The 27,509-nt window shown below is 43.2% G+C and overlaps 1 protein-coding gene across 3 annotated transcripts; it reads left to right on the forward strand.

Moving 5' to 3' along the window:
• Positions 1-27,509, forward strand: bcl9 (BCL9 transcription coactivator). Of its 3 annotated transcripts, none has more exons than XM_063498221.1 (10): positions 1-152; positions 2,076-2,242; positions 17,641-18,105; positions 20,750-21,054; positions 21,241-21,348; positions 21,491-21,677; positions 22,302-22,398; positions 22,530-24,693; positions 25,197-25,469; positions 25,578-27,509. In XM_063498221.1, exons 3-10 carry the CDS (start codon positions 17,819-17,821, stop codon positions 26,618-26,620), a joined length of 4,464 nt encoding a protein of 1,487 aa, XP_063354291.1. In that variant the 5' UTR covers positions 1-152; positions 2,076-2,242; positions 17,641-17,818; the 3' UTR covers positions 26,621-27,509. The 3 variants fall into 3 exon arrangements, with proteins under 3 accessions (XP_063354291.1, XP_063354290.1, XP_063354292.1); XM_063498220.1 differs by lacking the exon at positions 1-152 and adding an exon at positions 222-534; XM_063498222.1 differs by lacking the exon at positions 1-152 and adding an exon at positions 1,166-1,190.

The following is a 27,509-nucleotide window of genomic DNA, read 5'->3' on the forward strand; positions in this document are numbered from 1 at the left end:
TGTAATGGAGTAGGACCACTGGAAAGCTCCGGCGAATGGGGGGGGAGACATATTCCTATTTTGTAATGTTACCGTGAAAATGTTGTGATTTGATAATTGTGCGGTGTAAATTCGTCGCTCAGGAAAAAGGGGAAATTAAGCTAGCATTCCAGGTGAGTGTTCCCCTTTTCACATCTAGCTGGAAAGTATCGCTACCACGGCTCGCCTCCTGGCAACGGGCACACGCGGGTCCTCCTCCCGGGGACATCTCACTTGGTATCCGTTCTTCTCTGCCTCTGTCCCCGAAGGCTGGCTAGCAAAACCCACGTAGCGTCTGGCCTGGCAGACAGTGAGCACCCTTTGAACCGTAAATGCCGATTTTTCCAGCGCAACAAAAGCGGATTATTCACGATGTTTTCGGCATGGTGTAAAACCCGCGGAGAAATATTGGTTTTTACCCCATTATACTGGAGGACCGCCCGTGCTTCGTGAAAATGAAAAAAGGATACAATGCAGCATGCATGTTCTGCATTCTTCGGGAGCTCCACACCGTTGGTATTGTATTTTCTTCATCTTAAACGTGTTTGATATGATTTATAAATCCGAAACGAGATTATAGGCCTCGTCTGCTGATTGTGTCGGCCAGCCCTATCATCTGCCGAGCGATTTAATTGTTACATTGTTAACGGAGCGGGCAGAACTTGAAAATGAACGTTTGTCCAAGGCGGGCCTGAGTACTTTCATTAACAAACGAAGCCGTGGGATGAATATATGCGTGGGTTTTTGTGTGCTTGTGGGCGACGTCGTTGTTCTCGCTCTCAGCCGCCGTCCACTGCCTCCCTCTTCGGGGAAGACTTTGTTTGCGCTGGCCGAGGCTCCATGAATGCGAGTGCTGAAGTCCTCCCTTCCCCCCCAGTTCTCTGGCGAAACAGGAACAACTTCTTTTAGGAAAAAGAAAAAAAAAGTTCCTGGAGTTTCAAGCGCCATGGAATTACTTTGTCCGCCAAGAGTTGTCCAGTGAGGCGCTGAGATTTCAGGGGGGAGTCTAATCCCTGTAGTTGCTGCGTGCTTTTACGTTTATTTAGCAGTTTTAGGTTTGTGTAGCTTTGTGTATATTTTAAGGACGACTTCCTCGAGTAGGCCCGTTCGTGGGTAACTTGTGGCATTGTGCTGTGCTACCTTTGGAAAAAGAAAACAAAGAGTTAGACATGGTAAAGAATGTGATCACTCTTTTACATTTTACTAATCTTGTTTAACTTCAGGGAGGATAAAAAATCCACAGGTCCGACAGTGTGGAAATAAAAGCAGAGTAAAAACACAGTCACCACCTGGGAATTTACTCCTGATGAATAAAGTCTTATATTGTTCTCCCTTACCAAGTGATTTCTTTTGCCTCACTGAACATTTTGAAAGCATTCGTCAGGTTGCTAAATGCAATGTTTTCCCCTTGTTGTTTTTTGTTTTTCTTTTTCCTCAAGAGAAGTCTGCAGCTTTTGCACTTTGTAGCAGTCCTTTCTCAGATCAGATGCTGTTAGTTCCTCTGAGTTAGCAGTGAGGAGGGGGAGGTTCAGAGTCTGAGGACAGTTTTGGAGCATACATACCAGTTGCTGAAACTGAACTGCAGACCTTGCTGGGTCTCTTCAATTGCTAGGCAACACTGCTGTCTGCCATTAATGTGCATCATTGCATAGTCTTGAAGCTGTTTCACATGCATCTTTTTGTTTTTTGTAGAATCACTGCTTCTTTTCATTGCGACTTTGTGTAGTTAAGGATATACAAAAAAATAAAAAATAAATGCATTTTTGTCTTTCCACTGTGCATTTTTGGTACAGAAGTGAAGAAGCTCTTAAAAGAGTATCACAGACGCTCTCCTAATCCCTTATGTGCACACAGGTCGATAACTGAAGAATAAATACGTGTCTGGGTTAAAAAACGCGAGCCTACACTGTCACTGTAGCCCCTAATGACCTCAGCTTTGCACTGTTTATGTGTTTGCTACATGTTGGACTTGTCAACACCGGCTACTGAGTGCTTTTTCTTGCCGTTTGCTTGTTTGTGTTTTGCCCGTTGAGCAAAGTCCCTTCCCTCTGTTCCAGGTGTGAATGACTTGTGGCTGTAGGTTGTCGTGAGGTGGCCAGGTTCCTGCACAGCCTCTGTGGCTGACTGGGAGAAGTCGAGTGGAGAGCAGACATCAGTGCCCAGGGGACCTGAAGGCCTGGTTCTCCATATGAGGCCCTGCTGAAAGGGCAGGGGGGCTTCTGAGGTAACCCAACTCAACTCTGGCTCTCTCTTCTTTTATTACACACTTTATCACACAGTTTCTTATACACACACACTCCCCTTGTCCTCTCTAGGGTGACAGAATGCTTGTAAATGGGCTTCCTCGTTGTTTTCATTGCTTAGGAGTAAGTAAAACAAGTAATGGCAGGATTATAAGGCCAGTGTCTGAAGTCACTCCCTGTTTACGATATGGCTAACTGTATTTAAAACATCCTCATTGTGTTAAAATGTAGATAGTGGCCCGATGCTTGTCAGAAATAATGGAAAATCACACATGCTTGAAAGTGTCTGAAATCTACATTTTTCTGCTTACTATCTGGTAGATGACATGGACTCTGTTATACAGTGGGTGCTGAAAAAGCTAAAACAAAGGGGTGATTCTGGACAATCTGTAGCCGTAAGGCCTTTGTGTTCATTATATGTTGGAATAAGAAGAGCTAGAAGCATGAGGCGCATGTTTTTCAGCTCTAATGCTTTTTCCACGCTATAATTGCTGTCAAAAACTCACTGGTGCCATAAACTGATAGCTTAACGCTGCTGTGATGTAACCATAACAAGTCAGGCGCGGGCACTTTGCAACGCCGGTCACTATCTCTTGACATTTATCTTTGGAGGTGCCTGCTTTCTGATGACGGAGCCTTGAATTGCGGAGCAGGCAGCCCGTTCGACTGCTGTTGACGCTCAGGGGGTAGCGGCTTGAGGAAAAGGACCTCACCGCCGCAGTGCTTTGGACTATCAGCGCAGTGTTTGGTCTTGCTCTCTGATCTGCACATGTTGAGGACACAACACGGTCAGGGCGCTCTTCCTGAGAACGCTGTGCGCACTGTTTATTTATCTGCTATCTAATCTGAAGTGTGTTAACCAAAAACCACAGCGAGGTGAAGGACGCGGGGAAATGGATATTGATGTAAAGCGGCAAAGGATTTATTTTTGCCTCTGAGTATTGGCCTCTCATGTTTTTGTGCATTTGTTTGCTTCGTGGGTTTTCTAATTAAAACTCGCAAGCCTTGTTGTGTATGACGTGGAGGGATGTGTTGGAGAGGTAGTTTGTCTCTTTGACTGTGTAACGGGTGGCGGGTAAAGGGGGAGGGGGTGTCCCCTCCCTTGTCGTATAGTGGATTAGACTATACCAGACTAAGTCTGTTTTTCTACTGCTTTAAAGGTTTATTTCATCTCTGTAGGACCTTTTTTTTTAATTGGAAGTATTTGCACTAATGAAAGATCAGTTCATTAAGAAATTCAGTTAATTCCTTCAATGGCTCTCACGGTTGTAGGATGTCCACAAGGAGAAGAGGAAATAAAGTTTGATGTTTAACTTACTAACATTATTCTGCCCTTAACTTACCATTGTAAGATTTTGTGTATCTTTTTTTTTTTTAAGTCGAGCAGTGTTAAATTATTACTACAATGCAAGAGACCTGTAATCTAAGTACTTGATATACTGCAGTGTGGCCCTTAAAGGGAATTGAAACACTTCAAAATCACCAAACTCCTATAAAACAGGATTGTCAAGTACTGTGGTGCGCAGTCATATTCATTGTTCCCACCAGAACGGTAGAAAAATGATGGTATAATAGGCAAAAATTATAAAATTATGAACTCATAGAAGATATTTTTATTTAGTTCAACAGATGTAGAAAGCAATTTTTAACTCCTCAGATTGTAGAGGATTGCTCAAAACCACTAAAATAAGCTTGCCGTTTCAGGAAGTTTCTGAGTGTAGGTGTTAGCGGATGAAGGTTAAAAGAAACTTTTGACTTCTTTGGCTATTGATTTGTATTTTGCTGCTGATATTGCCCGTTCCCCCCTCTGGCAATTATAATGGACAGTTGATATATTTTCTCTCTCTCTCTTTCAGTAGATATAAATATGGACTTAATGCATTTGATAGGTATCTATGCCTACAGCAACTTTTTTTAATCTCTAGCAACACTGTTTCTCATCCTCGGCATGAAATTGTGAACACAGTTTTTCTACGAGAGTCAGTGTAATTAAAATCAACAATTAGTCGCAATCAGTGGGTTCAGAAGGTGCTATTTGGGGGAAAAAAAACATTCGCTTGTATCGGATTGAGCCAGTTGATGAAATCGGTGATGAAGTTTAGGTAGCGGAATTGGCATTTAGAGAGAGAAAGTGGAAAATGATGATCTTCCTGCTGCAAATTGGGTTACATGGCAGAAGCCAGTTAGAACCAGTAACAATAGGAGGTGAAATGGGATAAAATGGAAGACAAATGGGAGCCAATAACAGAGTGAAGATACACAGATAGAATTGATGGATGGATAATAACGTGATGGTATTAAAACAATACAAAACTTTTATCCTGTTGTAGAAACATGGACATCAGTGCTTTCAGTGGATAAAATTACACACTTCAAATCTGCAAAATCTCTAAATTCTCAATCTGCTACAAACTGTTGTACAAAAGCAAGCGCATCGGTTGTGTGCGTCCTCTGTGTTGATCACAATAGGTCCATCATCAGAAATATTAAGATTAATTATTATAATAATAAAATATAAGGGTACGGATAAGGCTTAAATATGTAAATTCACAACATGGAGCCTGTAGTAATAAGTCTTTTCCGCTTTCCTACCAGCTGCAGCTGAATGTATAAATGTGTTTCTCTAATAGCTGCGTTTTCATATCGTTTTAGTGTAGGAGGTCACGGACTCGTGTGGATGTGTGGTGGGATTGTTGCCCATACAAGATCCTCGGGGATGTGTCTGGCTGAGTCAGAACGTACCAATCAATCTGCTTTCATGTTTTTTTTCGCTGTGATTGACAGTTATGGCACAGACAGGCTGCTTCTTCTACAACGAGGGAAAGGGCGCTCACAAACAGAGCTGCTTTCAGGTGGAACCTGGGTGGTGGTGGTTGTGGGAGGGGGGTGGGGGGGGAGCTCTGTGAACTGCATTTACCTCAACTGTGAGCCACCAAGCAGAGGGCCTTTCCTGCTACAAGGCTGACACTTTTTTTTTGGGGTTAGCCTAGCTTACCATATGACCAGGACTGATTTCACACACTTACTCACAGTGGGGCCGACATTACTTAGTCTGTAATCTGCCAGCTGGCCCAGTACAAAGTCAGAGTGATGTCTTGATTGTGAGATAACGGTGTGGTAAATTCACAGCTAGCAGGTGGTCATCCTGTGTCCTGCTTCCTGCATGTTTTATTCAGGCGGCGTTCTCATCAAAAACACTTAAAGTATTTCAAGAAGTGAGAAACGTTTGACTCTGACTACAACCTGTTGTGTGCCACATCTGTGAAAGTTCAACTTTGGACAGCATCCCTTTCTGATGACCTGGATAACGTCCAGCGTTTTCATTAGTGAAAAATGGCTTTAATGAATAACAAGGTGGCCATAAGAAGAAAGCATTGTATGGTGATGGCATCGAGCCACAGCAGTCAGGCTCGGTGTAAAAGTTGACTAACTGGGAGTTTTTTATTGTTTCATTTCTTTATCTTTGGTGATCCGATAAGATGCCCAACATTGTTTGTTTAAATTTTAACACAATTCAGGGAGCTCAGTTTTAATTTGAAATCTCAGTTCATTCATCTGTTGTGGTAACTCTTCATCGGTAAGTATTCTTTGACTAAGCGATCACTGTAAATATGAGGAAGATTCTGGTGCTCCAGCCCTTTATTCTCTTTAGTTGAGCTTCTGATAAGTGATAGTTTCAGCGCTTTGTAGAAAAATGCACTGTTTTAAATTAGTTTGTGAGAAATAAACAAAGCTTCATAGAGTTAAATGTTGTTTATATGGCTGAAGTGATTAATCTACATAATGCTTGCCAGGAAATTGTTTTGCAACTAAGTTGATATATTGATGTAAAGCAAACATTAATTTAAGTCCATTTTTAAGCAAAAATACCAACTCTACCAAAGTGTAAGCTTCTCAGTTGAAGAAGTGATGCTTTTTCCATTAATGCTTAGTTTTGACTGTTTTCTAACATTAACGTTAATAGATAATTTATAGTGAAAAATCACAGAGTTGTGCAGGGGTTAGCTGTGCTGCTTCATAGCAGGAAGGTCCTGGGTTCAAACCCACCGGGTATCTGGGGCGGTTTGGAGTTTGCATGTTGTCCCTGTGCTTGTGTAGGCTTTACCTGGGCTCTCCAGCTTCCTTCCAAAGTCCAAACACACACGTAAGGTTAACTGGTGACTCTAAATTGGCTGTTTGAGTGAAGATTAGTGAAAATGTTTGTCTGTTTCTCTCTCTTTGTTAGCCTTGTGATTAACTGGCGATTTGTCCAGGGTGTAACCTGCTTCTCGCCATATGACAGCTGGGAGAGGCTCCAGCCCCCCTACCAGCCTCATTTGGTTAAGAAGATGGAAAAATTGTGGTTTATACTGGACTTGAGTCTTATGGTCACTGCATTTGAAAAGCTCTTGACTTGTCATCGCTCAGAATAAAGCCCTCTGCATTAGCGCAGGTATAAGAGGAGAAGAATCCAGAAGAATCAAGCAAATAAATCACAGTTTTCCCCTCCAGGAAGTCTTATCTTTTCAAGCTACTCGAGAATCTTCCTTTGTATAATCTGGGAATCTCTGAGCTCCTTTATTTATATAATTGAAATGTCAGTAAGGGCTGTCACGGCTGTACACTTGTGTATAACCTGGCTGTGTGTACGTTAGGTTACAGAAATTAAGAGGTGCAAGAAATAGCCCTCTTCTGCTAGTACTTACACGGCTGCATTTGAATCGAATTGACTCGTTTTTTTCGGGTTTTCTGTTAGGGATAGCACCTGGTACCATGTACTCTTTTAGTACTTGCTTGGCTGGGGTTCCAAGTGAGCTGAGTTGATCGGAAAATGTAATGTCAGCAGACTGTGTGCCACCGATTGGCCAACTGTCATTTTTGAAATCCAGCATCGAGGAACGTAACAGCACAAAAATCACGGCCCCGAGTAAAAGCGATAGACTGAGCGGGTATGCTATCGCCTCGACGTCCTTCATTGTTGTATTGTTTGTGTCGCATACAAAGGACATCACAGGACATTCGGCTGTGTTGCTAAAACAACCCCACGCACATTTAGGTGATACACAGTTGTAGTAGAAAATGAGTCGAGCTGAGTAGGTACCGCGTACCACCACTTAGGGTGAGGGTAACAGTGATGCATATAAACAAGGGTTCAGACCACACAATGGTCACTGTGTCAGTTTAGATGAATATAGAGTTATGAAATCCTGCCTTTTCGTGACTGAGGAACATGGCAGACTACATGGTGCTACCCAGTCAATCATGCTTGCAGTCTTTCCTGATACTTTATGCTTTCTGTGAAAAGAATCCAAACACACATTGGCAGTTGAAGCGGTATGATACTGGTTGACTAGTGGTCATTTCACAGTTCCACCTAAACTAAAGTGGTACAATCATTCTTCATCTTCTTTGCCATGCCTGCAGTTGTTCACAGCTGAACTTTAGAGAAAACTCAACAGCTGGCACAGCGCTCTGTACTGATATTGATAAACCACACAGGAAAGACAGAAGTGCCACGAAACACCCAGAAAAATGTCAACATGCTAGTTTTATTTTTTATTTATTTTTTTTAAATGCATGTGTTATGTGAGAAAAATCAACTGCCTATTTTCATCCCGTGTCACCTAGATTGGGCCGTAATTGGGCACAAGAAGATGCATATCATACCTTCTTAACCCACTAAGAGTCAGACTTTGATTTTAACTAGAATGCACCAAGATCTTTAGATAGATGATTCATGGACTATTCACAATGGAGTAATCTCAATTTAGAGTCACCACTGTTTATATTGTAATCAGATCATTTATAACCAGTAGCAAAAATTAGCTTTTGTTTTGTTGCATATAAACAGTAGTTTCCAAGCAGAGAAAATCAGATGTTAACGCCTTAATTATCTAAATCAGCTAACTTAAAGGTAATCTTTTATTTTTATATTTAGACCGCAACTGTAACCGCTTTGTTATAGGAGGCAGACAAAGAGGATTTTTCACACGTTGCTGCCTGTAATTACAAATGTCATGTGTCTTGGACGTGGCACAAATTACACACACTGGTTTTATTGTATTATAAGCTCATCGCTTCAGATGGGAATCTCAAGAGACCTCCCAATACAGATGCTGATTTGACATGTATTAGGGCCCTTCAGTGAAGATGCACTTCTTTTAGTGCATCTGTATTTGATTTTTTTTTTTTTTAAACCCGCTGTCGAGTAATTCGAGCCACCTGCTTGTGGTTGTGAGCAAAGGACTTGAATGTGTTGTTTCTTAATCAGTTTTAGATCATGAATGTGAGGAACAAAACAACTCCAAGCTTCATTCTGAAAATGTATTTTCTTGAGTTATGTTGGCAGTTAAAAAACATCGCCTTAAATAGTTATTGGTGAATAAATTGCATAAAAAGAAACCAGGCAGGATGCTCAGCATGCATCTGATATCAGGATTAAGAAGCATCACCATTAATGTGAAGATTTCATTTTAAGTTAGTTCACCAGGGGCATATCACTTATTGCTGCGATTCCATGGTTATATGCAGGGACCTAAAGGAAGCTCAGACAGAAATGCACACGAGCATGCTCTGACTCATGGGAACAGCACATGCCATAAACTTGAAGCAGAGTTCTCAGTGGATCTCCGACATTATTAGGACAGCTAAGTACTGCCTCATGTTGGTATTTGTCTGTGCACCAGTATAGTTATGTGCGTGTATATTGCTCTGTGACTGTATATTTAATTAGGCAGGTCTTAGCCAGTGTGTTTAAAATTCCATGGGTATGACACACCAGTGTAAACTGGGGTAATTCAGGGACACAATCTGTCTCATATTCTCTCCAGAGTGCTAATTTTGTTGTACGATAAAAGAACGAAGATAGAACATCTATTATATACTCTTTGTGTGTGTACGCGTGCGTGTGCTTGTGTGTAGTGTGTCTCTTTAGGAAATACCAGGTCAGTAAAGATGCCTGAGCTTTGTTACGTAGTTTGAAAGGTTGCAAAGCCTGTTTCTTGTGGGCGCTGTGGTTTGTAAAATACAGAAAAGAATGTATGGAAAATATTTTGGGTAAGCACATCTTGAGGTTTTGCATAGTGTGTTGTCATCTCTCCTGCTTAATTTCCTTTAAAAAATTTGATGCAGTTTGATTAATGAAACGTTTTTACTAATAACAAGTTGCTTGCAAGAAAAGCTTGTTGACCGGTGAGGAACGAAAAAATTTCTTTTCCTCTTTACCTCAGTGGTCTACATGGCTGCTGAAAGGCCTGGCCGTTGGGATTTCCCACAATGCTTGTAGTCACAGGGAGACGTCCTCCCAGCATGAGCAAGGTTGGAATGTGGCCCGAGTGTGGGAGCGACTGTGCGGATGAAGGAAGGGGAGTCACGGACCAGAGAGCAGGGGAAGGGAGGAAAGAAGGGGTCTGCACAGAGGGCAGCAGAGTTTCTCTTAACTGAGTGCTGTTCCTGTGTTGATTAATATCTGAGATAGAAATGAGAGAAATCATTATTTAGAGGGGAAAAATGCGTATGTGCCTTACTGTTTACTGCAGTGACTGCTGATTCCAGGAGTGCTCTTGCCTTAATTAGCAGTTCTACTGGAGGTCTTCATGGGTTTAAAATTTTGATCCTAAAGGGATCCAGAGGGGATCTGAAAAAATTCATACGCAGTCTTAAATGGACCTTAAGATAATTGGACTAGATCTGAAATGCAGTTGACCTGAACAGACCCAAAGAGAGACCACCAGCAGTTAATTGGCAGGATGATGCACCATCAGCTAACAAGCAGACTTAAAGAGAGGCAGTTTAATTTTTTTTCCTCCCTCTTTTCTTTGCTGGAGTTTTCTTTTGCCTCAATCACTTTGTACTCTGCAGTGTGACACAATGTATTTTGATGTCACAGCTGAAAGCAAATCTACTGGGATACATGTACATTTTAATTGTGGAGTTTGCATGTCGTCCTTGTGACTGCATGGGTTGACTGCAAGGCTACGGCCTTCTTAAAAAATGGACAGATTGGTGAACGTAATCATTCAGACATCCAACCCAGAATTAAACTCCTTAGGTCCAGAATAAGGTCTCTCATATTATGGTATGTCATGAGTTAGTATGGCTTACTATGCTAAGATGTGCTAGCCATGAAGTAGAATTAATAGAAGAGTGACCAGCTTCTAGGTATAAGTGTTAAGAACTGAACCCACAGGCATCGATGTTCACAAGCTCACTTCCAGCTCTGGTTGTCTTTCTGCTTTCTCCAGCTAACAGAATATACTTTATAACCAGTAGAAATCTCAGCTACAGTTTGACCTGATTGGTTGACTTTGATCCAAATGGACATTGAAGGGTTTTACAACCACTTTTATTCTTGTATAAATGTTTTCAGTGTGCTTTATTGTTCCAAGTCTTATCTGGGATCCAAAAGTTGCGCAGTCTTTGATGTTTCATCTATAAAGTCCAAGATGTGCTTTATTTGATAAGTGTGAAATATTGTCGGATTTTTTTCACCTTGATACCTTTTAAAAATCTTACTGTCAAGTTTTGATACTTGCAACCCCCTTAATTTGCACTTCCTGTCATAGAAGTACAGACACGTTGTTGCCAGTTATCCCGTTTTCTTTGTCTCGTATTGAGCACAAAGGTGTGTGTGTGTTTTGTGTGAGTGTGTGAGCAAGGCACAGTCACTTAGCCAGGGATGCAGAGACAGAGGGCAGATGGAAAGAGATGGAAGTGCGGGGTGAAGTGTGTGAGACGGAGATCAGAGCAGGCCAGAGTGCTGAGTGCCAGTCCTGCTGCCGGAGCTGGCCACTACACATGGCACCATTCCCAGGCTACGCCAGCAGATGTGCCACTAGTGAGTCAGCGTGTGTGTGTGTGTGTGTGTGCCTACTTGCACACGACTGGGAGACAGACACCCACCAGCACTCTCTGTGAAGACAACGGCTCGTGTAATGACTACCGTATCACACCCCTTTCCCATCCTCCTGTTTTTGTTGCCACTTCCATCACTGTGATGGATACGGTGAGGCTTCTGTCACCGCGATATGATATGACACAGTGTGACATTGCACACATGTCGCCTCCCAGGGGATGGTGGGCCCGGTCTGCAGACCAGAGGAGAACGTGTTGAGGATGGGTTGAATTGGGAAGGCTGTTGTGCAGGACCAATAGGAAAGCTAATATTGGAAGTAATGGAGGGAGCTGAGAAAAAAAAGGAGAAAGATGGAGGTGTGTAAATATTGGACTCTGGGAGCAGTCAACAATTTGGAAAATACAGAAGACTTTAAGTTTCTTGTAACAACTTGATTTCAGTAGAAAAGGAAGCCTGGTCATACTTGTGCGTGCGTCCTTGATCCTCTCATAGTGCATGCATAATGTCAAATGTTAGTCTAGTGGCGTCACAGCTCTATCTTTAGTGACATTCGGGATTCTTTGCATTCTGTGTTCGCCAAGTGTAAATAATGAGCGCAACGCAGGGTGTGGCATGCTGGCAGAGTCCTTTCAGGAAGTCACCTGAACAGGTGAGCATGCAGGTGTTTCCTACACTGTGGTATTGTTAATGTCCAACAGATATCTTTATCTTACTTTCATATTTTCTGTGAGCCTGTTTTTTTTTTTTTGTTTTTTTTTGTCTCACTTCTTCAAGACAGGTATGTGAAGGTAGTAGCTGAAAGTAGCTGTAATGTTTCCTTGTGCAGGTTGTGCAGTTTATTACCTGAGCTAAAGCTGCATATCAACATCATCGTCATCATTTTAGATTTGCATTAAACTTTACATAAACTAAAATGCTAGTATTTTAGCGGTGGCAGCTTCATAATGAAGTAGAATTGCAAATGACAAGTTTAATGTATAAATAATAAAATTCATTGTCCTTGAGTTCAACAGATTGGCAAGTTTTGCTTGCTGTAACTCAGTATTTCTGTTTAAGTGACATTACAGCCACTATTCTAACTTTGTAGCCCTGCTGTCTTACTACTCACTACATACTCATGCTTAGAACCTTATAAAAACTCAATTCAAATCACAAATAGAGCAAACGGATATAGAAGATTTACCTGTCCTTCAAGAAGCTAAGATGCAATTTAAGGTATAGTACAGTGCATGTAGATTGGCAAACCATAAAAAAAAAAAACTAAAACAAAAAAGTAATATAGTCAGTGAGAGCAGCCATCATAAATTTTATAGTCCAGTCTAACATTTCAAGCCCATGTTGTTAAACACACAGTAGCAGTATCTGACACAGACACCACTGTGTTATACTTTGTTCCCATTACACACAGTTACACTGACAAAGTTAAAGGACTGACTGATTTTTGTAAAAGTACAGAAATTCAGTGCCGCTATCCTGTAATCACCATCTTTGGCTTACTTTGACGAAGGGGTGATCGTGGCTCAAGAGTTGGCATTTCGTCTCGTAATCGGAAGGTTGCCGGTTCGAGCCCTGGTTCTGACAGTCTCGGTCGCTGTGTCCTTGGGCAAGACACTTCACCCGTTGCCTACTGGTGGTGGTCAGAGGGACCGGTGGCACCAGTGTCCAGCAGCCTCGCCAGGGCAGCTGTGGCTACAATGTAGCTTGCCATCACCAGTGTGTGAATGGGTGGATGACTGACTGAATGTAGTGTAAAGCACTTTGGGGTCCATAGGGACTTGCAAGGAAAGAAATCAAACATAGTTTGAACATTTGGAAGGTTTAAAATGCGTTTTCATTAGAAAACTTGCGGCATATTTTGGCATAAGGCACATCCTTATTTGACCACTCTGTCAGATTAAAAAAAATCATTTTGTTGCATATAAGCTTTTATTCATGTGACCATTTCACTAAATTGAAGTGTGTGTATAAGCTCTTGTGATGAGATGTAGAGCGTTGTTTTTTTGTTTTGTTTTTCCTGCACCGAGTTGGCTGCTGCTTTTTCAAATTGTACAGTTGGTTGCTGATGACCATGTGTTTTGTATATTCTTACAGAAAACTGTGAGAAGAGGTGGAAATAATGCTTTTTGATATTTCCCCTAAACAAATAATGGGCAAAAGCAATTCTTGAGATGGAGGGTGAACAGACGGAGAGCGGGTAGGGAAGCTAGAGTGAGAAAGAGGGAGCAATACTCCATTGTGACTGAACTGCAAAATGGGATTTGCATAAATAAGGCTGAAACATCAGCAGGCCCTTTTACAGCCACCAGCAGGGCTGAGATGAGGGAAGAGAGATGGCGTGAGTGTGTTTACACATGTGTGTGTGTGTGTGTGTGTGTGTGTGTGCTGTTTTTTTTTTCTTTTTTTAAATAAATCTTTGTTGTGTTTAAAATTTTCAGCCAGTGGACTACGTTGACAGCAAGGTCAGGGTTCCTTTCTTCTCGCTGATCCCACACCTTACCAGCAGAGTATACCAGTAGATACTGCATTGCTATAAAGCCTCCCACTCCCCTTCAGAGGAATTTGGGTGACGTAGATTGGAAGGGTCTACTCTCTAAGCAGGCAGCATACGATGACTGTTACATAAGCACGAAAATAAAATAGTCTTCCAGTGCCACCCGCATCGGAAAGCCCAAATCTAATTGAATTGAACTATTTTCTGCCCCCTTTTTTATGGGGAACTTCATATTTATATCACAGGCAAAAAGCTCATTTTTGGAGCGTCATTATGCTGTTTTCCCATTAACTTGCATGAACTGCATTTCCTCGTGTTTGCCGTGATATACAGTTCAGCATCTTTACTGGAGGTGGAGGAAGAGAATTCTCTGTGATTACCTCTATGATGCTTTCTTGTTTATATGTGTGTGTGTGTGTGTGTGTGTGAGACATGCTGGAACGTACACACCTGATGTGTGTGTGTGTGTGTGTGTGTTTGGTGTGTGTGTCCGTGTATTCCTTATGACAATCATGTCAGCAAGCTTTCCAATTAGTGTCTTGTTAGCGTGCGATTGGAGAGAACAGATGATTGACAGTTCCTGCTGTTTGCTTCCATGTACGCGCACAAACTTGCATCACACGCATATGCTTGTGATTGGGGTTTAGATTTAGATGAAGCCCCTCCAGGCCTTGCATGCAAGTTGGAGTTGAATGAAGTAGAAGACTGGTTCTTTGATATATTATAAACTATATCTACTAAGGCAAACGAAATATATATGTTTTAAGTGATTTTATTTTATTTTATTTTTTCTAGCTCTTCTCTCGAGGCTCTCCTCCTTTAGTATTGCTCCATAGTGAAGGAGTCAGCCAAGGCCAAGTACTGCCTGATCCCACCAGGTCCGAACATTTTTAACTTGCGCTGGACACCTTATCCTAAAGGGTTCGCCGAGCTTTAAGCAAAGTGCTTGTGGATGGTTGAAAAGAGTTTAGTATACATCCCTCAGCACCTTGTGAAGAGGGAATAGAGGAGCCTAACTTTCCCTAGCTGGCAATCATGCCCAGTTTGTGCAAAGTAAATAGTGTTTTTAAATGTCAGTCAGCTTTTTTTTTCTGACGTTCATCGCTTTTTTTTAATGTACAAATAAAATGGTACACCCTCTAAAAGTCCTAGTTGTCACTGGTGTCCTAAACATTTTACCTGTTTAAAAACACCAACAATCACAATCAGATGCCACTTTAGAAGTAGCCTTTATTAATATCTCATTAGGTTTTGTACTGTACATTTAAACTTTTTAGGAGCAGGAAGGTTCATCCAATTACAGATTTCTCTTGGAGACAGATGCTAAATTCAGTTTATATTGTTAAAGTGAAGGGGAACCCTGAGCATTAAAGTTTTTGTGGCTGGTACACAGTAGCCAATAGCATCTGATATAGTGTCATCGTTAGACTCCGCTCTAGCACAAGCTCCAGTTTTAGAAACAAGACGTTAACAGCAGAACTTGTTCTCTGAGTGCCTGTTCAGCTGGTAGTGTGTAATTATTCAGACACAAAGTTTAACTGAACTTTTATATGGGGACTGTCGCGTTAACAGAAGCTCTTGTTTCTGTTTCATGCTGTATATCACAGCTGCAGAATTACACATGCTTCAATATAAAATGCGTAAAAGAAGTTGCCTTTTGTTACATTTTTAATAATGAGCCTAGCATTTCTCTAAAGTGTCTCCACTACAGTATTTTTTTTACATTTAAAGGTTAATCTAGTCAGTTTAATTTGGTTCTACAAGCCGCCTCTGTTTCTGTTGAGAAGCCAGCGTCTGCCTGTGTGCAGTAATCTGTGCTCCTGACTGCTGTAAATCACTTCTTCTTCTTCTGTGACCAGTGAGAGATGAGTGTTGCTGCTGTAGCAGGAGTCGGTGTATTTGTCTGCTTCCCAGTGCTGCCACCATCCCCCCATACAAGTAGAAAAGGGGGCGACACAACCCCCAAACACCATTCCACCTCCCTCTCCCCAGGGGGACTCTGGAGCCAGTTACAATGCTGAGTGTTTTGGAAGAGCTCCTAAATATTTTCAGGATGACAATGTAATCTCACTGACTGGGCTGCTCTCTTGAACAGGATTCTCGTGCAGTTCTCGCTCTCACTCACCAACACACACAAAAGACAGTGATTGGTATGAGTCACAGTACCAGCTCGACAGCTCTACCACATGTGCCAAAGATAAAGAAAGTATCAATGACTAACCTAACTGGTGTTTTTTTGTTCTTTGTTTTTTTTTTTTTTATTGTAAAATCATTATATGTAAATCAACAGATTTCTTTCTTCCAGATAAATATTGGTGCTCTCTGGTGGACAAACTAAGCAGTGGTGGCAGCGTTTGGGTTGTGACTTAGTTTTTATCAGTTAATATTGAACCAGACTCCATATCAGCTTATAGTGGATCATTTATATTATCAAACACCTTGAGATGATTGATCTTGCATATTGATGAATCAAATTATAGAGTTAGTGGAAGGAAAGACTGATGTTTTGTGTCTGCTGTTTTTTACAGTCTTTGTTCTGTCAGCTGTTTAAGTTGGTCAGTTGTTTTAACTATCACATGTTGAACAATGAGGATTGAAATTATGTACGTACTTCCAAAGTTCACAACAGATTTAGATTGTATTTGCGAGGGGTGTTTGTAGGAACACCCATGAGCTTCCAAAGACAGTGTATGCACAATTTCTTAAACAAATTATTAGATTATTTATTTTGTAACTTTTTCCTGCAAATACAATTGAGAAGTACTTGGTGATTATTACCGGAGCATTATAATCTGCTGTCTCTTTAATGAGTCTCTTATCCTTCACCATTTTGGACTGCAGCTGGATGTGGTAGTCTTTGTCTGCTCTGAAGCACTCGATACAAACACATGAACTGGTTCTCCCCCAGTCGGTAGACCTTGAGGACACAGCAGATCTATAGAGTTGAAGAAGATTATCATTACCAGCTGCAGTCTAAGGGCTCCAAGGCGCTTCTGCGGTGGTATTGCAGACAGCTTTGTGGATGGCTGTATACATGTTGTAGCTGTTTACTGTCACTAGGGGCGGCGCCACAAACAACTGATCTGTGGGCTACTTTTACTTGCTTGTGCTATTGTTGGTCCATCACTTGTGGACAAAAGCAGGTTTATAACTTACAAATTGCTGAAGTGAAACCAAGTGTTCAAAATAAAGAAAAGCATCCACTGCAGCTTCTCATGCTGCTCCTGTTTGTGGGCCACTCTTCAAGCCGTCAGGGTTCAAGTTATGCATACACTCATCCACGTCGAGCTATGTGCTTTTGGGTTTTTTTTTTGGAGGACTTTTCTTTTTTGGAGTTGGTTGCCTACAGAGAGCCTCTCTGCAGGCAAATACCTATGCAAACAGACACACGTCTCTACCATAAATTAAGTATAAGACAGCGCATGTAATTTGTCCATTTGCAGGATGCGATGATCTTGGAAAGCAGCTGGATGATGTTGAAAGCTGTCGTAGTAGAAACCAGGCTGTTGATCTGCTGGCAAGCGGGTTAGCGGTGTCTGAATTTTAAAAATAAAAACAAAGGGTATTGTCCATTCGTTGCGGATGGCATCATTCTCTCAGATGGATATGGAATAAAGCTAAAGCCAGTCTCTAAATGTATTTGGGCGGGTCTTAACATACCTGGGCGACCTGCCCACATAAAGTCTGTGTGTGAAGCACTGAGTGTGTTGAGGGCGAAAAAAAAATGCACTATAAGCAGACATTTCAGACACTCGGGGAAAAACAAACATGCTGAGGTTACAATTAACAATGACTGAAGTCTGTGTAAGTGGTCAGGTAATGAATTTGAGCTACGTTTTTCTTACTGAATAATGTCAAAATTACTTTTTTAAGCCCTGTTTTGCCCAAAGCAACTTTAAAAGAGGTGGGAAAAACAACTTTTCCATCTTTCACTCATAGACAGGAAGATTGATAATAAGAAGACTTTGGGTAGAGTGTCGCTTTGAACTCTCTTGAGATGGCGTCTGCCTTTTCCAGTTTTGTTAACGGTCCTTTTTCTCCTTTTCTCTCAACAGTGTGCCCAAGGGCCGTTGAAAGCCCCCTTGGGGGAATTTCATAAATACACACTGAACAAGAACAAGAGAAGCCTTCTGGACTATTGTTATTTTTTTCCACACTTTTCCCACACACACACATACACTTACACACACACACACATACACGCACACCCACACAGACAAGGACGTAGAGAGAATGTTGGAGGTCCAAGAGGAGAGGCCAGCGGCGGCAGGTACAGCAGCGACACATTTCAGCAAGAGGGAACGAGGAAAGAAAGAGAGAGAAGAGGCCAAGGACGGTCGGGGAAACCTGTCGAACATTGGGAATCCTGTTCCTGGCTCCAGGAACGTGCGTGCAAAAGCGCCGCTCACACACACAGGCAGTCCTCACCAGCTCATCACTCCACCCTGTTCTGTAGTCTTGGGAGCTCCATCAATGAACTCCAATAGGCTAAAGAACTCCCCGTCCACCAACACACAAAGGTAAGTGGATTCATACAATGTGACAACCTGTGGTATCAACCTGTGGTACAACCTAGGATAACCTGTGATACTTTCTTTCTAATAATGATCAGCTATTTTGTGGGTATGTGTGTAACTGAAATCTAGGTTATACTGGCTATATATTAAAGCTATGGATTAAAATAATGTTTAATCCAGACTGTTTATGATGGACAGCAAAGGATTTTTAACTGCATGAAAATCTTTAGAAGTACATGGAAATAAAACTGTTTAAAGCGTTGTTTGAAAAACTGCTACTTTTTTTTTTTTTTGGTTAAGCCAACCTTCCTAGACAATTTGGTGGACTATTAATGATGACTAAACCACTTAAGCTTGTTATTTAGCTTCAATAACATGTAATCAAACTTTACTGGGGAAACATCTGTCCATGACAAATCTTTTTTTACGTAATTGGGGAAAAAAAGAAGAAGAAGAAGGAAAAAAAGCCAGGGTCTTTAAACAACAGTTAAGAACAAGGGGCAAATTGAAAAGCTCTGCCCGTTTTTCCAGCTTAGATTTAGTTGAAATAAGAAATATTAACTTTAAAAATCAGCAAGACCGAGGCCACATTAAGGCGGCCTTTTTGCTCATATGTACTGTACTTTCTAGAGAGCTGTCGTTCTAGTATTTGAATCTAAGAAATAAACATATTCGTGCTGTCAAATCTGTTTACGCTGCTTACAATCAGCCTGTCGTTTAAACCCTTATAGCCATCAAGAATGGGGCAGCTCTTTTGCTAACTGACGCATGTGGGCAGAGTTCAATTCAATTTCAGTTCACTTCTGGTTTATTTAAAGACCCTACAGTACTCAGAAAACTCCAACAATTAGATGATCCGGTATGAGCAAGCATGTTGTGACAGTGGGAAAGAAAAACTCCTTTTGAACAGGAAGAAACCTTTGGTAGAACCAGGCTACAGGAGGCGCAACTGTCTGCCACGACTATTTGGGGGAATGAAGGCAAAGTGAAGAGAAAAACGGGAGCACAGGGAGACAGGACAGTCATTTCTTTTTCTATTCCAGCTCCTAAACCTGGCAGGAAGACCTAGTTTAAAATGGTGTCTCTTCTCTAGTTTGGCTAGAAAATCTAGCCATAGTTAGAAATTACTCTTAAGTAATCTTTTTGCATGGACATCATTTACTTTTCTGTAGCAGCAGGCAGAGAATGCGTTTGGATAGCTGTTAACACAGAAACTAGGCCCTATCTAGACACTTTTGGCTGATTACTTTAACTTAATTACCTCTGTCTGCTTGCACTTCACCAGTGGCTGTGGCTTAATGATTGTAATGTTACTTCTTCCTACACACTCGACAGACGGAGTCACTCAGTCCCTGCAAGGACCCTGAGGCACACACGTTACCTACAGGGCTTTCTTCTTAAAGAGGAAGGCTCGGCCGTTTATAAAGTCATCTCACTTGCACATCTAAAATTAAAAAAAAAGAAAAAGAAAAAAAAGTAAAATAAAATAAAAACAATAAATAAAATAAAGCTAACATGTTATCCTTATGCTTTTTAAGGTTATTACTAATCTGGTATTTTCATTTCTCTTTACTGAGTTGAACTTACTCTCTTGATGTCTTTAATTGTAGCGGTATTGTGCAGTGAGGCTTGTAAGCAAGTATGTCTACACGATACCTGATAAATCTATAAGAGTTGCATGTTGGCAAAGTCAAGAAGGTGGTACAAACCTGAACAATTTGCTTTACTTGTATGGTGTGGAAATTAGGTGTTGGTCAGGTGTAATGCTAATGTAAAATCTTTTTTTTATGAATTATTAGTTTAAGGTTTTGATGCGTGATCCAGAGCTCTTCCAGGGTCAGGGAGTACACTGGGCTTGGAAGTTTTCCCTGCTGACTCATGGTTCTGGAGCCTCTGGAAATGACTGCATGGACTGCCAAACTTATGGCTTTGCCTTCTTGTTCTGCTGGCTGTGTGTCTGTCTCTACATACATACAGTGTGCAGAGCTGTGGCTGAACCTTTTGGACATGTTGGCGTTTGTTTTATGCTACTTGTACAAATGTGTGTACATGTGCATATATGTGTGTGTGTATATATGAGGAAGAAAGAAAGATATTAGGGTGTGGTATGGAGGTCCTCTGCCAGTTGGCTGTTTCCTGCTTGCCTGAACTGAACTGCTCTCAGAGCCGGTTAGCAGTCATTTGTAGGTGCCCTGTCTCTTTGCAGGCGAGATCTGTGTGCACTGAATTCCCCATACCAGTAACTTAATCTTGCGTTCACAGACATCTATGCCAACTGTTGGTTGTCAAACTGATGCTGTGTTTAGCAGTTGCAAGTTTGGGTTGGGGGGGGTGAAGGACAAAAAGAACACAAGAAAGTTCACATTTTCTCTCTGCCACCCCTCTTGGGTACCATATTGGAGGGGAAAAGGCACATGTTATAACTAGGTGTCGTGGGATTAAAGACTTCATGGATGGCAAGCTGTCTTTATCTGTGATTTACCTGGTTCATTCTCGATTCCAGAAAATGATTATTAGATAAGCCTGCTAAAATGCCCCTGGCCTTTTGTTGTATCCAAAATATCAGATGTTTTTCACAGTTTTCAAGGAAAAGTAGCTGTTTTAGTTCATGGTGTAAATGTATCTTTATCTATTCATTGTTTTTCAGCCCTAAACCTAAGACGGAGGCCATGGTACGATCACCTCCTGTCGTGTCTCCCTCCACTGCCGCCCAGAGTGACTCTAAAATGCCCAATCAGGGCAAACCAGGGAGTACGGGCAGCCAATCACAGCCCTCACCCTGTGACCCCAAGACCAAAGGGGCTCAAAATGTTGCAGGTGGAGTGGGGCTTAAAAACGGCCAGGGCCTAAGCTCCGGCCCAAGCTCCAAGGTGAAATCCAAAAGGAGCATGAACAACTCTGCGGAGTCATCCGAACAACCAGAGAGTGGTACGCCTACCAGTGAGGAAACAGGTAAGAATCACCATAGCCAGTACAGTATTATCAAATCATCTGCTGTGTTGTTTGCTAATACTACACACTCTGCCAAGAGAATACAAATTGGACATCTTGAAAGATGTACTTTGCAGTCCCTCATTGCCAGTCACACTGATAAACCTAAGGCCACTGATGGCTTTGTGTGTGCGTGTGTGTGTACAGATAGTAGCAGGGCGAAGAGGATATGTGTTACGGAGAGGAGGGCGCCGTACAGTGGAGCTGACTGGTACTCTGGGGGAGAAAGTGACGAAGATAACAGAGGATTCTTCAGTAAGTGTGTTAACATGTGCATTCAAGCATATATAATATTCCCTCCATTAATCGACTTGACTTGACAGCGGTTTTCAGTAGAACTACATTTCCCATAAATCTGTGCTTAAAGTCGTGGGTGTACCCTGTTGTCTCCCTGCAGACTCAAACTCCAGCGATGTGAATCCCCAGGACTCTGTCACACATTCTACCTCCAATGCCGGACTCAGTCGCTCCTCAACGCCCTCCCACAATACACTGGGAGGCCAAGTCTCCACAACAGAGCCTGCTAGTGGCCAGAAACAAGGCTCAAAATTTGTTTATGTCTTCAGCACAGGGATAGCTAACAAGTAAGGAAGCCAGAAGTTAGCTTTTCTATTACTTCATATTTATCATATATTTTGGCTTAGAAATAGAATATTCCTGTTTAATTGTTGGTGTTCACAGTTGGTTTAGCCAAGTTTTAAATATAATAAGTTTATAGAAAGTAAACCATCATTTCATTGCATTGTTTTTTCTTTTACATAATAAAAACCTACATCTGCAGCAGCACAGTTAAAATAGAATTGCTAACAGTGATATTTTCATTGAGTGTATCTTTGTGCTTCTGTCATCAGTGACTGTTAAAGCCGTTTGTATATGTGGGACTAAGGTACTCGGCTTCCTCGCCTGTCCTTCACCCAGCTTTTTCAATTATAGCCTAAATTTTTTGTGTGTATCTGCACAAGCACGTGTGTTTTTCAGTGGGAGTACATGCTTGACTTAGATTACCACTCTCTTTTGGGAGTTGGAGATCAAATATGTGGATGCCCAGTAGAAGGTGTGCACGTGTAATACTTTTCTTAGTCTGCTGACCTTGGCATTACCTTCATGGTCGCATCTAGGACTCATTCATGTTGCACACTGTCTCACACACTCACACTCACTATTGTGTCTGATGACTGATATCTAACCGTCTGCCTCCTTGTCCTCAGGGCAGCTGAAGAGGTTATTAGTGGCCGTATAGAAAACATCATTGTCTTCCACATTACAAACATCTCCAACAACAGGGACATAGCTCACCTCCTCTTGGTAAATACTCATTTCATAGTAAATAAATACTAACATATATACATGGCATATATGAAATTTTATATATATATGAACATGATTATGTTGACACTGCTACATCTCAATCCTGTTTCTCTTTCTCTGTGTTAAAGAACAATGCAGCAAACGACTCCAATCCTCCCCAGCAGCCTCCGTCCCACACCCAAGATCAGAGCCACCAGCCTGGATCCAACCCGTCCTTACCTGGCACGTCAGAGCCAGCCCCACCACAGCCTTCAAATCAAGGGAGCCAATCTGGTGTTCTTCCACAGGAAGGCTCATCCTCTACAGGCATGGAATCCAAAAATATTCCCAGCAGCAGCCCCAGTAACACTACAGCCCCAGTTGACCAGGTCCCTGTAACCCAACCAGAGGCTGGCCTCAATCCCCCAACATCGGGTGAAAGTGGACAGGGTGGAGGAACTGGTGGAACAGGTCTGACGCCCCAACAGCAGCAGCAACACCAGCAGCTAACCCAGGAGCTGTTGAACATGGAGGTGAACACAGAAGGTCTGTCACAAGAACAGATAGAACATCGGCAGCGCTCTCTGCAGACCTTGCGAGATATTCAGCGCATGCTTTTCCCTGATGACCGTGATGCCCCACCAGCCGGAGCTCAACAATCCCATAGTGGACCCCATGATGGGGGCCCTGATGCGCCACCCCGGAGGTCTGAGCAGGGCCCCTTACAGGCTATGATAGCGCAGTCTCAGAGTTTAGGCCCACCAGGTGGACCAGTAGGACCTCGTCCACAAGGTCCACCTTTTGGCCCACCCCATGGTCCCAGGGACATGCCCCCATTTCCACCTGATGAAATGGGTCCACACATGGGAGGCCCAGGTGGATGTGGAGATGGAGAGCAGATGACCCCAGAACAGGTGGCGTGGCTGAAGCTACAGCAGGAATTTTACGAAGAGAAGAGGAAGAAACAAGAAATGCAACACCGACCACTTGGTCCTGATATGATGATGCACCCCCATGGTCCACGTGGCATGATGCGAGGGCCCCCGCCTCCTTATCAGATGGGCCCAGGAGAGATGTGGGGAGGACCAGGTGGGCCACCGGATCACTATCCAGAGCGCATGAGCATGGGTCCTGGCCCCAGGGGTATGCCCCCACATATGCAGAGGATGCCTGGCTTCTCTGGCATGATGAATCCCGAGATGGAGGGCCCCCCGAGGCCTGGAATGGGATGGCCTGATGAGTTGCCTCCCCGTATGGGAGAAGCGCGTTTCCCTGGAGGACCTGGGGCAATGTTTGCTGGTCCAGGAGCTCGTGGTGAGCGTTTCCCAAACCCTCAGTCAGTCCAAGAGGCAATGTTTCACCAAGGAATGGGTGGAGAGAAGGGTCTTCCTCCTGGGATGATGATGGACATGCAGAGGATGATGGGACACCAAAGAAGTGGAATGGAACCAGGTAATGGCATGGGTATGTTTCCCAGAATGCCCAGTGATGGTCCCATGAGTCCATCCTCTAGACTGCCAGGAATAGGGGGCCGGGAAATGGGACCTGAGTTCGGCATGGGTCCTGGCCCTGGGCCAGGACCTCATATGCATCCTTCAAAACTACGAGATCCCCCCATGAATATGAGCCCTGATGAGATGATGAGAATGAGAGGGGGTGGAGGGCCAATGGAGAATATGGGTCCACAAGGCAGGCCCATGCAGGGTCGGTCATTCCCTGAGCAGACGCAGCCAGGAGACTTTCCTATGGGGCCTGGGAGATCCTTCCCTGGGGGTGCTGGAGGAATGAGGGGTCCACATGCAGACCAAGCATTTGGTCCAGAGCACAGATCTACACCAACTGGAGGCAATGGCCGTATTAATCATATTCCCTCTGCTGGGGGTCCTGCACAAGGCCAGAGGGGCCGCAAGCCAGCAGATCTGAATGTCCAAGCAGGAGGCGGGAACTCTCCCAGTGTTAATCCACTTAAGTCTCCTCCTCTGAGGCAAGTGCAGTCCCCCATGATGGGCTCTCCCTCGGCTAATCTTAAGTCCCCTCAAACACCGTCCCAACTGGCTGGCATGCTCACCGGTTCCACAGGCCCTGCTGCCCCCCCAGCACCTCCAACTTCAGCACCAATGAAGTCTCCTCACTCCATGATGGGATCAGCAGGTGCTTCTCCTGTTCATATGAGATCTCCTTCTCTTCCTAACCCATCTCCAGGATGGGCTTCCTCACCAAAACCACCCATGCAGAGTCCTGGAGTGCCCCCTCAGGGTGGCAAACCTCCGCTCAGTATCACCTCACCAAATATGATGCCAAGTATGGAGCAAGGTATGCATTTTTTTCCTTTTCTGTTGTTATCTGTACCCTTTTCTTGCAAAAAGAAAATTCCTAAATAAAAATGATGAAAAAAGAGAAGTTGTATTCAGTTAATATTGGGATTTTTTTTTAAATGATATGGGGTTGAATTTTAGTTATAGTTATTGTCTCAGTGATCACATGTCAGATATTTGGCTCAACCTGTTGAAATAGAATCAACCTAAAAACTGAAAATGATATGGATCTGATGTGTTTATCTTCCATGTTCATCAGATCTTTCAGATTAACACATCTGTGGGGTGGGGTTGGGTGGGTTATGGTCCAGTGGCTCCCTCTTCTGGCCACATAATGTAGTAGCCACATTATCTTACTAAGTCTGAATTTGCACACAAATTGCAAGGAATGTCACTTGTGGTAGTTTAATGTAAAACAATCCAGAGGAAGAAAAAAAATCGACTGTTGTATTTTATCATTTCTTTGTCATGTCCTTTTTTTCTTCATATGTTGTCGTCTAGGTGGTAACGGCCCTCCCTCAGCCCCTCCTTCATCAGGGGCTCCATCTGGCTCCATGTCTCTCCCAGGCAATGTCCCGTCTGGTAGCCCTTACACTATACCTCCTGAACCAACACTATCCCAGAACCCGCTCTCCATCATGATGTCACGCATGTCCAAGTTTGCAATGCCCAGCTCCACCCCACTTTACCACGATGCCATAAAGACTGTTGCCAGCTCTGATGATGACTCACCGCCAGCTCGCTCCCCTAACCTGCCGTCAGGGAACAATAATGGTAAGACGTGAACTGTCTTCTGTATAATATTTAATTTCAGTTCTCTGAACTTGAGCTGCTTTACCAGTCGCTATACTCTCTATATAATAATTTCTTTTTGACTTATAGGTATGGCAATGAATCACCAAGGCAATCCACGTATGATGGGACCTGGAAATGCTGGACCTATGCCTGCCCTCAGCCCTCTAGGTATGAATCCAATGGGATCCCAGCCTCTCTCACATGGCATGCCCCCACAGATGCCCTCTCCCAATGCCCCAAATATGGGCCCAGGCATGATGCCTCATGGTATGATGATACCACCAAATCCTCAAGACCCTGGTATGGCCAACCCTCAAATGATGCCACAGGGACGCATGGGTTACCCTCACCGGGGCCAGGGATACCCCCTAACTCAGTCACCTTCCCACCAAGGCCCTTTCTCTCCGCACAATGGTCCCGGTCCCCAAGGCTTCCCTGGCCATCCTATGGGTTTCCAGGGAGAGGGAGGACCTATGGGAGGACGGATGGGGAATATGTCTCATGGGGGAGGGGCTGATGGGGGTATGTGCAAACCCAATACCCCTGGTGGGCCAGAGTTCAATAACATGCAAGGTGGATTCAGTGACGCAGACCTTCATGAGGTAATGCGGCCGGGAGCTTCTGGTATTCCTGAGTTTGACCTGTCCAGGATAATCCCTTCAGAGAAGCCTAGTCAGACTCTGTCTTACTACCCTCGAGGTGGAGGAGACAACCCCGGGGGGAAACCGCCACACCCTTCTGGCTTTCCCATGCAGAGCATGATGGGCGACGGCCCACCAAGGATGGGGATGCCAATGCAGGGGATGGGGGGGATATCAGGGGGACCTGGTCCTGGGGGAATGGGCCCTCAAGACATGCCAATGGGCAACCCTGGCCACAATTCAATGCGGCCACCGGGATTCATGGGCCAAGGCATGATGGGCCCTCAGCACCGGATGATGTCCCCTGGGGGCCCAGGAGGGATGATCCAGGGGAGACAAATGGCCCACCCAGGCCCTGGAGGCTCACCTAACATGATGATGTCACTGCAGGGCATGGGTGGCCCCCCGCAGCAGACAATGATGATGGGGGGTCAGATGAGGCCTCGTGACATGGACATGGGCTTCAGTCCGGGCCCTGGAATGTTCTAATCCAACAGAAACCTTGTATCTAGAATGTTCTTGGACAATACACAAGGAAGGAGTAATGATATCGGACTCCGGAGAGTATTCATTAAACTGATGGACTCGAGTAAAGGAGGTAAAATATGAACGAGATAGCGTACCCAGAAAATGAGCAGAGTGGAGATAACCAGTCACCTGGTAATGTCCTGTGTGAACTATTCCGGCGGAGACTGTGACAGGGCCGCATTGGAGTACTTTTGCCACAAGAACATTTAATTTTGACTCATGAACTTCAGAATGTATGGGATTGTTGTGGTCACACAGTTTCGCAAAACTGTTCATGTGGGTTTTTTTTTTTTGTTTGTTTTTGTTTGTTTGTTTGTTTTTGGGGTTTTTTGATTATCTGACTGTAAAGATGACTTTGACATCAAAGAGGAATCAAACCTAACTAAAAGTCAGCGTGGAGATGCTACAGTATATGTCTACTTTTTTGAAATTAAAAAAACAAAACAAAAAAACAAATTTGTCGCGAAAGTGGTATGGAACAAGAGAAAGGAAAGAAGAATTTGTGCTTTGTGAAGACTTTAGTGGAAATCCATCTTGTCTCTCGCTCCATTGTTTTGACTGTATCTGTACAGTATATACGTGAGAGTGCGTTGGCGTGCTTGACCGAATGTGTGTTTGTGTGGTATGTATGTATGTGTCTGTATGTATAGGCATTCTATCAGTGACCTCTCAACTCCTCTTACCAAGCTTTCATTGGGGGAGGAACGTCCCCCTAAAAATACTGTACTGTTTACCATTGGTGGGCTATTCAAATTTTAGTCTATTTTAATTTTCTTTGTAACTCCAGTGTATAACAAACCAAACTATGACCTCATTAAGATAATAGTATTATTAAAAAAGCACAAACATG

The sequence above is a fragment of the Pelmatolapia mariae genome, linkage group LG16_19 (genome assembly GCF_036321145.2).
Source record: "Pelmatolapia mariae isolate MD_Pm_ZW linkage group LG16_19, Pm_UMD_F_2, whole genome shotgun sequence".
Classification (NCBI taxonomy): domain Eukaryota; kingdom Metazoa; phylum Chordata; class Actinopteri; order Cichliformes; family Cichlidae; genus Pelmatolapia; species Pelmatolapia mariae.

What these genes read in the sequence shown, in the direction of transcription:
- bcl9 (XM_063498221.1), top strand. Translation starts at nt 17,819, where the DNA reads ATGTTGGAGGTCCAAGAGGAGAGGCCAGCGGCGGCAGGTACAGCAGCG. An exon ending in GCCTACCAGTGAGGAAACAG is followed by an intron (nt 21,055 to 21,240) that starts GTAAGAATCACC and finishes GTGTGTGTACAG; the next exon opens with ATAGTAGCAGGGCGAAGAGG. An exon ending in AGCACAGGGATAGCTAACAA is followed by an intron (nt 21,678 to 22,301) that starts GTAAGGAAGCCA and finishes CCTTGTCCTCAG; the next exon opens with GGCAGCTGAAGAGGTTATTA.